The following is a 13,848-nucleotide window of genomic DNA, read 5'->3' on the forward strand; positions in this document are numbered from 1 at the left end:
TTACAAAACTAAAATGCTACTGAGCCTGGCCAAAGTGGCTCAGCAGTTGAGCACTGACCTATGATCCAGGAGATCGTGGTTCGAATCCCAGTCAGGGTACAGGGCCGGGCTAGGGGCTCGATCCCCAGTCTGGGGCATGCAAGAGGCAGCCAATCAATGACTCGCTCATCACTGACGTTTCTATCTCTCTCTCTCCCTCTCTCTCTTCCTTTCTCTCTCTGAAATCAACAAAAACATATTTAAAAAAAAACAAAATGCTATTGAATGTAACAGCATTTTTATTTACTATTTATTATTAATTATTTATAATTATTTATTCAATAATTCAGAAGGTGATTCAGGAAGACTGTGAATATGAATTTTAATTGGACTACACCAAACATACATGTAGTATTAGAAGGTATCTAACAGTAATTGATATGTCATGAAACTGTCTTTTGGAATAACTGCACATTGCTATTCTGCCCACTGTCTTTCTCACCAGATGCCATAAAACATCAAGTAGTCATTTGTGCTTAACTCTTACAGATTTGGAAAGAAGAGTTACTCTAAGAATCAAAAACAACAATGTAAGTAAAAGTAGAAAGCCCATACAATTATGGAATTATTACGGATGGGATTAGTAGCTTTGTTAGACTGAGAACTCATGCCTCAAGCATCTTTATTTACCAAACTCACGTCTTAGTCACATTATACTTCAATAATTAAGACCCCAGCCAAAATCCAGTCCATAAGATGTTAATGTAAGATGTTTATTAGTGTAATTTAATTAGCACAATGATCACATTAAAACGTCCCAATATACAAACTGTTGAACTCTAAAATCACAAAAAATATAAACTTAGGTGCATGAACAAAGTTATAAAAATATTTAAAAACAAAGTTCTACATCTTCAACATTGGGCAAAGAAGGAAGGGAAGAGGAAGAGGAAGAGGAAGAGGAAAAGAGGAAGAGGAAGAGAAGAGGAAGAGGAAGAGAAGAGGAAGAGGAGACTGATTCTGGTTACATATAAGAAACATCACATTGCAACAGAGCAATCCTGCCCAGTCGGGGCGTCTCAGCAGTGAAACACTGGGCCATTTGGGTATGACCATGGTGGCAACAGCACTTCACTGCAGGACTGGCTACTTCATTCATATAAAGCTGCATGTAAAACATAAAATTCATTTCTTTCAAAATGAAACATCCAAGTGAAACAGAGTGAGCTGACAATATATACCAAAATTTAGCAGGCTGTTAGTAGGAAATTTCCATTTTTTAAGTAAAAAAAAAACATACTAGGAAAAAATAAATTTCAAACAAAAACATAACAAAATGGAAATAAAAGTGGAATAAACCAATGTCAGTAATGAAGTGTGTGTGCCTTTAACCACTGCCACAGTAGGGTTGTGCCCAGCCTTCTCCACCTACCTGTCACTTACATAAACTGCAGAGACTGGTTAGGAGTGACAGAAAGATGTCAAACATAATTTTAAAAGGTTTGCACTACCAGCTGTAAAAAGTTTCCTGACCAAATATATATATGTTTAAAAGCCACACACCAAAAGGAACTATGTTTTATTTCATGGTGTGGTTCCTATTGTAAGTTTCCATATTTGATCAACTGCTTAGAAGGTAAGCATAAAGCTCTTCCTTTTAAAACATGCTTCCCTTATGTGTCTTCTCTCCAGAACCCATGGGACAAACTCTTGGCAGAGAAATCAACCCACGTGACCAGATCCTTGTGACCAGAAGAGGGAATGCTCCCTAAATTCCAGAAGTCACTGCAGGGACTCATTTTAAACTTTCATAGTATTTTGATTTAACCATCCCAAAGGCAGTTCTGTATAAGAGGATCTAAACAATGTACATCTCAAACTCGTCCTCAGAACACAGTAGCAATTATTCATTTTAATCTGAAAAATGAGTAGCTTAGTGATTATAAAAACATGCATAGTCAATAAGAGGATACAAAAATTTAAAAAGTATTTCACATTCCAGATCTTAAACCAGAATTCCTCTAAGATTTCAAGACATGGCCTATGTTTTATATTCTATTTCTAAAAATCCGATCACAGCTTATCATTTGAAAAGTTCCACAGTACTTATCCCAAATGGTTCTAGATTTTTTAGTTATTACTTTGGAAAAATGAGAAACGAAAATAAGAACCACCCATTAGACAATGCTCAGAATGTGTGAAGGTAGATGCTAATGTTCGTGGTGAATGACTTGACATACAGGTCTTCAAGGTGACCCCAATCCCCTGGCATGCTGCATAAAGGCACCTTTAGAGTTCAAAGGGATACTAATCCTGAACAGAGATTGAGTCCAATCAGATAATCACTTCATTAGAAACCTGATAAACTGTTGTTCTTCAATATGTTGCCATTTAGTTTCCTCTTGTGTTGTTACAGGAAAAGTTATTTTCTACCTGTACCAACATCCCAGTATTCTAACAATACTGGATTCCATTTTCTTTAACTTCTCAATTCTTATTCTGATAGTTCAAGATCATGTTAAGAAAGTAATTTTGACTATAAAACTCCATATACATAATAATGTGGTTAAATTTTCAGGAGAATCTAAGCCTAGGCAAATAGATAACTTCATAATAGAAACAATTTTGGCCCAACTTGCAAACTAACAAAGGATAATTTAAGGAAATACTTTTCAAAGTTTCATCAGAGCTCCTCTAAATTGGAAAACTTTAAATTAATATAGCAATCATTACTCAGATTTTAATAAGGTGGAGAGAAACATAGGTAGCCTGAAAGATTACCCTTCCTTAAAAGCAAGCTCACAGAGGGAGAGAGGAAGGAGAGGAAAAGGGAGGGTTCACTGCAGTCCTGGTAGACTCAATCCCTTTATGAAAGCACACGTTCTCATCTGGTGTTACCACAGTCTGATTCATGTGGGAGATCTGAAAGCCCAATGAAAAATGACAACTAAAAATGTTTAAAGAAAAGAAAAATGTGAGATTGAATTAAATGATAAAATGAGTTTAAAAAGAGAGCAAGAAATAAAAAACATTAGGTGACCTTTATAAATAAAAATACTAAAATTAAAAAGAATCCATCTTGTACTTTGCGCTCACAAAGGGGAAGGAGGTTCCATCAAGCCCTGCTGAGTACAAGAGGAAGCAGGTGGTTTGCTCAGGCATCAGCAGAGAGAGGCCCCGAAGAACTACCCTCAGCTTCTTCTATATCGTGTCCAGGGAGGAAAAGCAAAGCTCTGCAAAATGCTGAAGGTTTTAGAAGTGTAACGGTGCTTAGGAAAGATCACTGGTCTGGTGTTGCCGCAGCCCCAGTGTTGAGAGACACTCTAGGCTTCTAGGAGGAGAAAAATAGAAAGGGAGGAAGAAGTAGGAAGGGGAAGGAAGGGGCAGAAAAGCACAGGTCATTAGTACACAGCAAGTTCAATATAGCAAGATGCTCATAAACCCTTTATACGCTGTCAGTGGGGATGAGCTGCTCTTAGGACTAGAGATAACATTGTGAAGGAAACAGAAATGGGAATTTTCAAAATGGCACCAGTGAGTGATGGCCAAATTAGAATGAAGTCACCACATGCTCCAAAAACATGCACTCTTCGTTCCCTCCCGACTCCCTCCCACCCGCAACAAAACATGCATATTTTCAGTAAAGCATCTGCTCTCATAGTCAGATGTCAAATTCAGAACACAAACACCTTCGCAGTGTGCAAGCTGTACTCTCACTAAGAGTGGAGAAGTAAGGTGTCCAAGAGCAGAAAGGCCTGCCCTCATACTCTCACTGGGAAGTTCACAACCAGCACGGTTCTTTTTTGCAACCAGGGAACTGAAAGTCTTGGGACAGCAAAGACTAGACTGTATATTTTTCCTGTTCTTTTTTCCTGCCCAATTAAGACTTGGCAGTGGGAAGCAACTGCTACATAAAGTTCGAGTCTCTTCTAGTTGTACTTGACATACTGCTGGAGAAGAAACCTACTCGGGTTTTGATAGTTGTTTCTCTCCCGGGTGAAACTGGCATCCACTTTTCCACGAGCTAACCAAATCAATCCCCTCACAAAGCAGGCACAGAAACAGTCAAGACCACATATTACTATGATTATCAAAGAAATACAAAAATTTCGTTTCACGAAACTGAAAGATGCGGTGGCATTCTGGTTGCTTCTTGCTTTTTAAAGAGTTCCTAATTCATGAATTGCTAGTAAGGATGTTAATGCCACTGGATAAAACTAACAGTCATCAACAGAACCTAGTCATCAATAAATCTGAGATACAAAGATACATACAACATTTCTAAAGGTCACAAAATAAAGACTAAATCCTGGAATAATCGCTATTGCTAACAAAGGCTTTTGGAAGCCATAACAACTGAGAGATCCTGTAGTGACTGAAGGGAAGGCTTCTCAAGGCTGAGGTATGCACCCAAGAGGAGAAACATGGACACGGTCCATGCCAGTGTTAGCCTCCCCATGGTATGGGAATTGAATGTTGTGCCCCAGGTAAGAAGAACGCACACTGTGGCAGAGAACAATGTGCCTAATCATTACAAGACTATTTGGGTCAACAGTGTCAGCCAGCCTGACCACAACTGCACATTAAGTACAGTTATTTATAAAAATTCCACATGACTTCCTATCAGCTACTTAAGAAAAGATTTACATAATACATCCCTGTGGCACCTGCTACTGCTTCGAGAAATTTGCTCACTGCAAATACAATGGGGGCTGGGGTCAGTGCTAATTTTGAGGTGGGAACCACAGGCACTCAGTGCTAGCTGACAGAGTAGCAAAGCCGAAGTAATAGGCTAGGAGTTAAAAAGTTAGAGACAGGTTTCAATAGTAACAGTTAAGTGGAAAAAAAGAAAAAACAGATTGAAGGCAAAAGCGAAAAGAAAAAAACTTTTAATCTGTAGCTCACAGGTTTCCTAACACTAAGCAGTGGAAAGCAAACTGAGTGCAGTGTGCATTCAGGGAAGAGACCCGCCTACAGAGTTGGAATGACTGAAGCCTCCCATATGAAATATCTTGATTGTGATTATTCTGCCTCTATGAGCATATTTTTAAGACCGATCCAGCTCTTGTTTGGTAAAATTAATATTCAAAGAATATTCAAAGAACAAATATTCAAAGAACATAAGAGGAAATTCACTCTTCTCTTTCCACTGTTGGAGATGTTATATGGCAGATGCCTGGGTTTAAACATATCCAACAAAAACAGTACCCTTAGAAACAGGAATAATCCATATGCTTCCATTAACAATCCTCCTTGAAGAAGCTTATCCAGGTGTTACTGTGACTGTTTCACCCACACATTTGGGGAATCCTGGGAACCACTTACCTGTAGTGTCATTCCCTTCTATTCCATGGTCACCGTTGGCTAGCACTGATGGTTTAGGAGATGGAGTACCTGCAACCACCACAAAGAAGAATCACCCATTGTGACAAACAAAACAATGAAAAACACATCCAACTACTGTCTAACTAGTAGAATTTGTGTCACAGCATTACCTTAAAGCTGATAAAAATCAGTCCAAAAATTTATAGATCCAATAAAAGGAAACCCAGAAACAGAACAAAACTGAGTCATTCATTTCTACAGCCCCCAGTACAGAAGAGCCCTTCCTAACAGCAAGCCCAGGTCTTTTCTGTTCTTTAAATTGTCAAAGATTAGCATCACAGTCAATAAAATCATCATGAAGCGCCACCCGTTTACTATCTGTGATTCAAATCACACTCTTCAAGGACACAGAGCCATTTAAAACAACCCCCACATAAAAAGTCCAGGGTGCCATCATTGCTCCTGGATCTGAGGATTACATGGAGGTCAGCAGCACTTTTGGAAGCAGAGGGCTTTTTTTTTAATTTTCTTATTTTAGCTATTCTTATAAAGTGCAGTTGTGTCTCATTCCCTAATAAATAAGGTTGTTGACGTCTTTTCATGTATTTATTTGTCATCCCTTTATTTTCTTTGGTGAACTCAATGGTCAGATTTTTTTTACTATGTTTTAATTAGGTTGTTTCTTGAGTTTTGAGGATTCTATTTATATTCTGAATACCAACCCTTCATCAGATGAGTTCTGCAAATATTTTCTCCCAGTCTATAACTTGTATTTTCATTATCTTAACTGTGTCTTTTGAAGAGCAAAAGTTTTAAATTTTGATGAAGTCTAATTTATCTTTCATCCTTTTGGCGAGGTATCTAAGAAATCTTCGCCTAATGAAAGGTCACAGGATTTTCTTCTAGAAGTTTTACAGTTTTCAGCTGAGGCCTATGACACATTTGGAGTTAAATTTTGTATATGTTGTAAGCTGTGGGTCTAGGTTCACGTTTTTGCATACAGACATCGAATTGCTCCTGTATCATTTGTTTAAAAGCCTATCCTTACTCCATCAAATTGATTTTGCACCTCTGATGAAAATCCAATGACCTGATTACATGTTGGTATATTTCTGGACTCTTCCTGTTCCACTGACCACTAACAGAACGTCTATCTATTTTGCCAATACAACACACTGCCTTGATTACAGGATTTGCGTAAGATTTTGAAATGAGGTCATGTGAATCCTACAAATTGGGTCTTTTCCAAAAAATTGCTTTGGTTATGCTAATTACCTTGCTTTTCCATATAACTTTTAGAATCAGTTGTTGATTTATATAAAAATCCTGATGGAATCTTGATTGCAACTGCATTGACTATAGAGATCAATTTGAAGATGTGCCACCTTTTCCAAAAGGCTCCAAGTTTATCTAACATTTCGGCAATCTGCACAGCTCTCAATCAGCCTGCCAACCCAAGAGTTTCCGATAAATCACTCTCAAGAACCTCAAGAGATATTTTTCTTAAGACAAGTGAAAATCTAGAATGTATGCTATAAAATTATAAAATGCAATATTTTACTTTGGAAGACAAGAAACTACACTGTCCAACTTTCTGGCTCCCACAAATCCAAAGCAGAAATCTTTACATAAACTCATTGAAAAGATCACTCATTCCACTATCTCAGATAGCAGAGGAATAACTAAAGGAACAACCTAAACGACAAAGCAGACCAAAAAAGAGAATTATCAATTAAAGGAATGAAATAGGACCCAGTTTATTAAATACCCACTATGCACCACGCATGTTAGGGCTTCATACATTGTGTTTTACTTATTCAGAGAGATGCCAAATATGCTCTATCTCATATCTAGGCCAAAATAAATAAACTCCCTTTTATCCTCACACAGTAAGCTTATAAAATTTATTATTTCTAGTTCAAGAAAAAAATGCATATTTTTAAAAATTTGCCTCATTTAAAAATACAGGTTGCAAAAAAACAAAATAAAATGCAGATTACAGGGAAATGCAAATTACAAAAAATGATACCATCTTTTGGCCGAGAGTGAAAAAATGGGATAATATCCAGTGTTGGCAAAAGTATAGGAAAACAGGCAATCTCATAAACCACTAAGGGAATATAAATTATAACAAGCTTTTTACGGGAATATAAATTAGAACCATCTTTTTATGAGACATTTGGCAGTCCATCAAATTCTGAAATACCTGTTTAACTCAACAATCCATTTTAGGTATTTAGTTCACAAAAAGACATAAAAGTACACAAAAATGAGTGTAAATTGGATGTTTATTATGGCACTGTTTGAAAAGTAACCAATGCCCACGAACAGATTCATTAAACTGTGAAACAATATGCAACTATTAAAGAACTGAGGTAGCTCTTCACATACTGATAAGGGAAGGTGCCAGGGCATATGAAGAAAAATACAGCCCTGGCCAGTGTGCTCTGTTGGCTGACCATCATCCCATTCACCAAAGGTCACTGGTTGGACTCCTGGTCAGGGCGCATGGCTGGGTTTCGGGCTCAATATCCAGTAGGGGGAGGGAAGGAGGCAGCCCATAGATGTTTCTCTTTCACGTCAATGTAGCGCTCTCTCCCTCTCCCTTCCCCCCTCTTCAAAATCAATTTTTAAAAAAGAAGACTATAAAAGCAAATTATGTGTAAGAGCATTATTTAAAAAAAAAAAAAAAAATTCAGGAAAAAAATATGAAAGAATATATACCAAATTCCACTGGTAAATGCTAAGAAATGATGTGTGGGGAGCCAGAGACAGGGATAAAAAAGACTTGCACAGATATAGAGTCCTGCTTTAATCAAGCACATTAGCCCGGCCGGGAGTGGCTCAGCGGTTGAGCGTCGACCTAGGATCCAGGCAATAGGGGTTCGATTCCCGGTCAGGGCACATGCCCAGGTTGCGGGCTACAGCCGATCAAATGACTCTCTCATCATTGATGTTTCTATCTCTCTCTCTTCCTCTCCTTTCCTCTCTCTGAAATCAATAAAGATATATTTAAAAAAAAAAAAAAATTAAGCACATTAAAGAATTTAAGAGAAGATAAAGGTAGCCAACTGAAGCACACGGGTCAGCCTCAACATGCTATTGCAAGTACTTAAGCATAGCAGAAAAGATTGCTTAAAAGTATCAAGTAACAAAAGATCTAGAAATCACGGAGGATACCAGAAATAGCCAAGAAAATGAAAGTAAATAGGACCACCCTGAAGGAGAAACCACACACAGGAGAGCAGGACTCCAAGGTACTCTAAGACAGCAGGGATGACCGGACTCTAACGAGCTGCCAGGCCAGTCCCTATCTCCCCCACACTTCCTTTCCTCACTCAGCCTTGTGCCAACCTCCACATGGGAGCAGAGACTGAATGCTTTGGCACAAAAAGGAAGACAACTCACTGGGTGACTTCCAGGAATGGGAAGCCCCGTACCCCACCTGAGAGCACTGTCCTATCCGTGCCAGAGGCAGGTGGTAGTCAAGCATCATAGGGAACCTTGAGTAAGACAGTATCGCCAAGTACCTAAGGAAAACTACTACCAAAGAAGAAAGGTATCACATTCAAAGAGCACATATATCACCCAGGGAAACAATGCTGAAGAAATACATAATTTTCTATCAGGATTAAAAAAAAAAAAAAATCACAAATCCGTGAAACAAGAGCAAGCCCCTAAACAAAGTGACTTATCTAATGACTGAGGAACATAATCCTTTATAGGTTAGTTTCCAATTCTTTGCTTCATCAAAATTGAATGAGGTCATAATGGAGTTGTCATCGGATAGGATATTAAAAATAATTTTTAATAATACTGAATTACAGAATTCTTAACATGTAAACTCAAAGAACTGAGGACACTGCCATAATAAAGCTTCCATTCCCACATACTTCGCTCTGTGAATAAGGTTTCTCGGCTATGATGTCTATAAAAATAGAAATAAAAATTACTATCCCCCCCGCTTCATTCTAACAAAAAATAAAGGCTATCCACAGATTCATAATCTAATGGAGAAAAATAATAAACCCCACCATCTCATCAAGAAAAACATTTCCAATTAAATTCAACTTTTGGTTCATAATAATTTATCAAAAAATTATAGTATAAGCAATCGATCCTCTGTGTACTATTAGTAACTGATGGTAAATTTCTTTTGGAGCAAGTTAATAGTTAGAGCCTGATCGTTACAGAAACTTTTTAAATTAAAATTTAAGTTTACATACATATTTAGCTACAGAAACATGATAACTTAAGAAACAAACTTTCAAGTATAAAAATATATTACATTAGGATAAAAGTCTATGAGAGGCATGGATTGGAAATAAAAATTGGAGGAATCAAAAGAAGAATTTATACTTCCAATGATAAAGAACAGCTTGCTCATGTATTTTTAAAATAAATGATGGTGAGAATCAAAATGTGATATATTTGGATACATTTAAGAGAGTGATAACTATTATATTTATGTGGCAAAATGAAAACATTCTGAAAGATTACATGCTTTATAATTCAAACTTTTGCTAAAAAAAAGTTAGATGCCAACTTAAAAATGTACAAAGGGTACAAAATTTTTCAGATTTCTCATATGGGTGATTAAAAAGTTTCAAGATTGCTACTTCAGATCAATGCAGAAGTTACAAAGAATGATTTATATGTACTAACAGAAAAATTTCCAAGATGTAAAGTAAAAAGAGCAAATTATGCCCAGCCGGGCATGGCTCAGCGGTTGAGCATCGACCTAGGATCCAGGTGATCAGGGTACGATTCCCTGTCAGGGCACATGCCCGGGTTGTGGGCTGCAGCCAATCAATGGTTCTCTCATCATTGATGTTTCTCTCTCTCTCTCTCCCTCTCCGTTCCTCTCTCTGAAATCAATAAAGATATATTAAAAAAAAAAAAAAAAGAGCAAATTATAAAAAGTAATGTATATGGTTTGATCCCATTTGTATAGAACTAAGGCCAATAATTTTCGGACTGTATGTATGTAAATACAAAGAACATAATCTTAAAAGATCTTCCTCTTGAGGAATAAATAGGATAAAAGAGTCAAGAGAGATTTTTACTTATCAGAATTTTATTTTAAAGGAAATTTTTATTTTAGAATATTTTTAAATTTATGGAAAAATTGCAATGCTGGTATAGAGATTCCCATAGACTAATACCCAGTCTCCCCTATTAAGAAAAAAAAACGGCTGGGTTATGTTTCCAAAACAAAGGCAGACTGACGCACACTATAAAGTCATCATTCCTACCCATTACTTGGCCCAAACATTTCTTATAAACTCATTCTTTCACACTTTATAATGTCTACTCTACACCATCCAGTTCTCCTTAAACCTCCAGCCCCTTCCACCCATTTACCAGCATATGATCTCATCTATTTCAAAGAAAATATGACACTGTCTGAAGAGACTTCCTCCCCCGCCCTTTCTGCTGCCACATACGGAGACCAAAAGAAAGCATCTGCACCGAGACTCATCTCCTACCCTGTGCTTTGAGTCCCATACTTTCCCCCCATCCAAAGACAAGATACTGTCCTCCTTCTAGTGCTGAAATCAGACCTTATCTGGCTCCTCTCAAGTCTCACGATTCTTTATTTGCTCCTTGCTTTGGGCACTTGATTATCTTCCCTAATGAACTGTAAACTCCTTAAAGAGTTTGGGTTTTTCCCCTCTCTGGGGTGATACAGTGTTCTCAATAAACATCTGCTTAAAGAATGAATGAATCGTTGGAATAGATGTGATTGCCAGTGTGTAATGGGGTGGCAGAATAGGACATGAGGGACAGTGCAAGTCAAGGAACACCTAAGTTAACCTAAAATTTCTAAAAATGAAACAAAGTAGCAAAGATTGTACTTTTAAAATACTTTCATTTTCAATTTTCTTCACAAGAGTTAAATTTGTTTTCATAATCAGGGGAACAAAGCTATTAACAAGATTTCAAACAAGATCAACACCAAGAGACCACAAGTCATATGCTATTTCTTTGTTTTCAGTACCAGAGATTCAACCTACATGGGGGGAGGTAGGAATATTGCTGTGGTTTTCCACATGTTTAACATAAACATGTCTGCACCATTTCCAGAGTCAGAAATTTGACTGTAAGAAACAAATGTTCATCCGGCCAGGGGTGGCTCAGCAATTGAGCATCGACCTAGGATCCAGGATATCTCTGTTTGATTCCCTGTCAGGGCACATGCCTGGGGTGCAGGCTCGATCCCCAGTCAGGGGTGTGCAGGAGGGAGCCGGTCAATGACTCTCTCATCATTGTTTCTCTCTCTCTCTCCCCCCCCCCCTTCCTCTCTGAAATCAATAAAGATATATTTAAAAAAAAAAAAAAGATACAAATGTTCTCCCAACCTAGTTGGAATCTGTGCCTAAGTACAATAGAAGTTTTTATGTGAGAGAAAAGGGTTGGGGTGAGGCACAGAAGATAACTGGGTAAGGATGGTAGTTTACAGGTAGGTAGTTTATTTCTTTGGTTATCTTTATCCTGTGCACCTCAATTTCTCAGTTATAGAAAGAACCTGACCAATTAACCTCTTCTTAAGAAATCTCTGCCTTTCTTTTATTTCTTTAATTTTTTAATTGATTTTGAGAGAGAAACATCAATCGGTTGCCTCCTGACCAGAAGAGAACTAGCTACCTTTTGGTGTATGAGACGACACTCCAATGATCAAAGCCACACACTAACCATGGCTCTGCTCTTCTTTTAGACTAGAGTACTATTATTATGAACTATAACTTTTAGTACTATTTTTCTTTCCTTTTCCAGAAAGAAACTTAGTTAAGGGATATATGTTCAAATCAAAGTCTAAACAGAACTACTTTTAATATCATGCTCATTTTTTTATGCAATTCCTTCCTTTCAGTTTCTCAAGCCAAAACCCTTGGAGTCGTCCTGGATTCATCCTTGGCAATGAATAGGTCTTGTACCTTAAAAGGAGCAGTTTTGGCTGCATGGTATCAGTGCAAGTCAAATGGGTGTGGGTTCAAAAGAGAATGAGAGGGTAGGAATTGGGAGATACCTTTTTCAAATAAAATAGTCGATGAGATGGACATGTGGTTGAGATAGCTTTTTTTTTAAATGAAGGAAAAAATTATGATATGTTTAATGCTGGTGAATGACCCAGTTCAAAGAGAGGAACTAATGATGCAGAAGACAGAAGAGACAATTGCTGTTAAGAAGTACCCTTGAGTGAGAGCATGAGCAGTTCCCCATAACAATAAGAGTAGAGCAGAGGAAAGGCAGAGATGAAGGTAGGTTAGGAGAGGATTGGGGTAGCAGGAAGGGGGGGGGGGCGGGATTGTGTGGAAATTCTCTTCTGGTTGAGACTACTGATTCTCTTTTCTAAAGGTCATCAATTGAGAATATGAACAGGAAAGCAAGTAGTGGAGGTTTGAACAGAGAGGAGAAGATGTGAAACAGTTGTCTAGGAAAGTGGAAGACTTTACAAATCCATATGAATTTGTAGCAGAGTCCTCTAGTTCATGTTCTTTATGCAAATAAAATAAGATTCCTTCTTACATTTCCTGGACATAATTTTACGTCTAATAATTCTGCCTTTTGGGTTAAATAAGTAAATCTTTAGTTTTCAAAAATAATATCTATGAGACATTAAATCAAACAGAAAGTATGCATAAAGATGGGATGGTTTCACAGGAAGAATATAGTTTTAAAATCAGAAAATCTGGGTACAGGTTATTATTCTGTCACTATTAACTAAATGATCAAATGCAAATCCCTTGTGGTTTCTAAGCCTTAATAGCCTCAACTTAGAAATGGAACAATATTTACCTCCCACAGTTAACATGAGGACTAAATGCAATAATATTGGAGACAGTACTGTGTCAATTGTTAAGTAAATGTTAACTATTACTATTCTCATTGTTATTAACTGCAGATTGACTAACTATACATTGGTAATGTATAGACCAACTATAGGTTAACTATAGATTCTATCACTAAATTATAAAGTAATCTTGTGAAAACACTGAAATTTACTTTCACCTTATATAAAAATCTAGCTTAAATGACATTACTAGATTAAGCCATAATTGTGAGACTAAGATACAAGCAACTTACCAGAATAAAATGAAATAAGAGCAAAACAGAGGCTAGAAGAAAATGGAAAATAAAAAGGAGACTGAGACTCTACCCTACACACAACATCTAATGATCTAAAACTCTAAGCTCAGCAGAAAAGAATAAAAACCACCCTACAACATAAGAGCAATAGGTTTCAGAGGAGGAAAAAGACTGGCACGCTTCTCTGCAGATGAGAATTGCTGGACTCTAATCACTGGAATGCTGTGCATTACTGGCAAAGTCCTAATTCAAAAGATGCTCTGCTGCCTTCTTTCACTGATTTCCCCAGAGGGGCTCCCATTTCATGAAATGAAAACTCTCTCAGCTAAATACATATAGCACTGACAACAACACAAGTTTAAAAAAAACACCTAATCACATTCTCTGAAATATAAGGATATTCAAATTTACTTAGTTTTTTTTAATCTTTTCCATGAGATTTAGGAGTGCCAA

The 13,848-nt window shown here is 37.2% G+C and overlaps 1 protein-coding gene across 28 annotated transcripts in view; it reads right to left on the bottom strand.

Annotated features, from left to right (window-relative positions):
* Nucleotides 1–13,848, bottom strand: part of MAP4 (microtubule associated protein 4) — a 115,843-nt gene that overhangs the window by 63,870 nt on the left and 38,125 nt on the right. For all 28 annotated transcript variants that reach the window (XM_081159791.1, XM_081159789.1, XM_081159786.1 and 25 more), the window contains exon 3: nt 5,305–5,373. In XM_081159791.1, coding sequence (XP_081015917.1) covers nt 5,305–5,373 — 69 coding nt within the window. The remainder of the gene's footprint in view (nt 1–5,304; nt 5,374–13,848) is intronic.

The sequence above is a fragment of the Miniopterus schreibersii genome, assembly GCF_964146895.1.
Source record: "Miniopterus schreibersii genome assembly, chromosome: 15".
In the NCBI taxonomy this organism is placed as follows: Eukaryota; Metazoa; Chordata; class Mammalia; order Chiroptera; family Miniopteridae; genus Miniopterus; species Miniopterus schreibersii.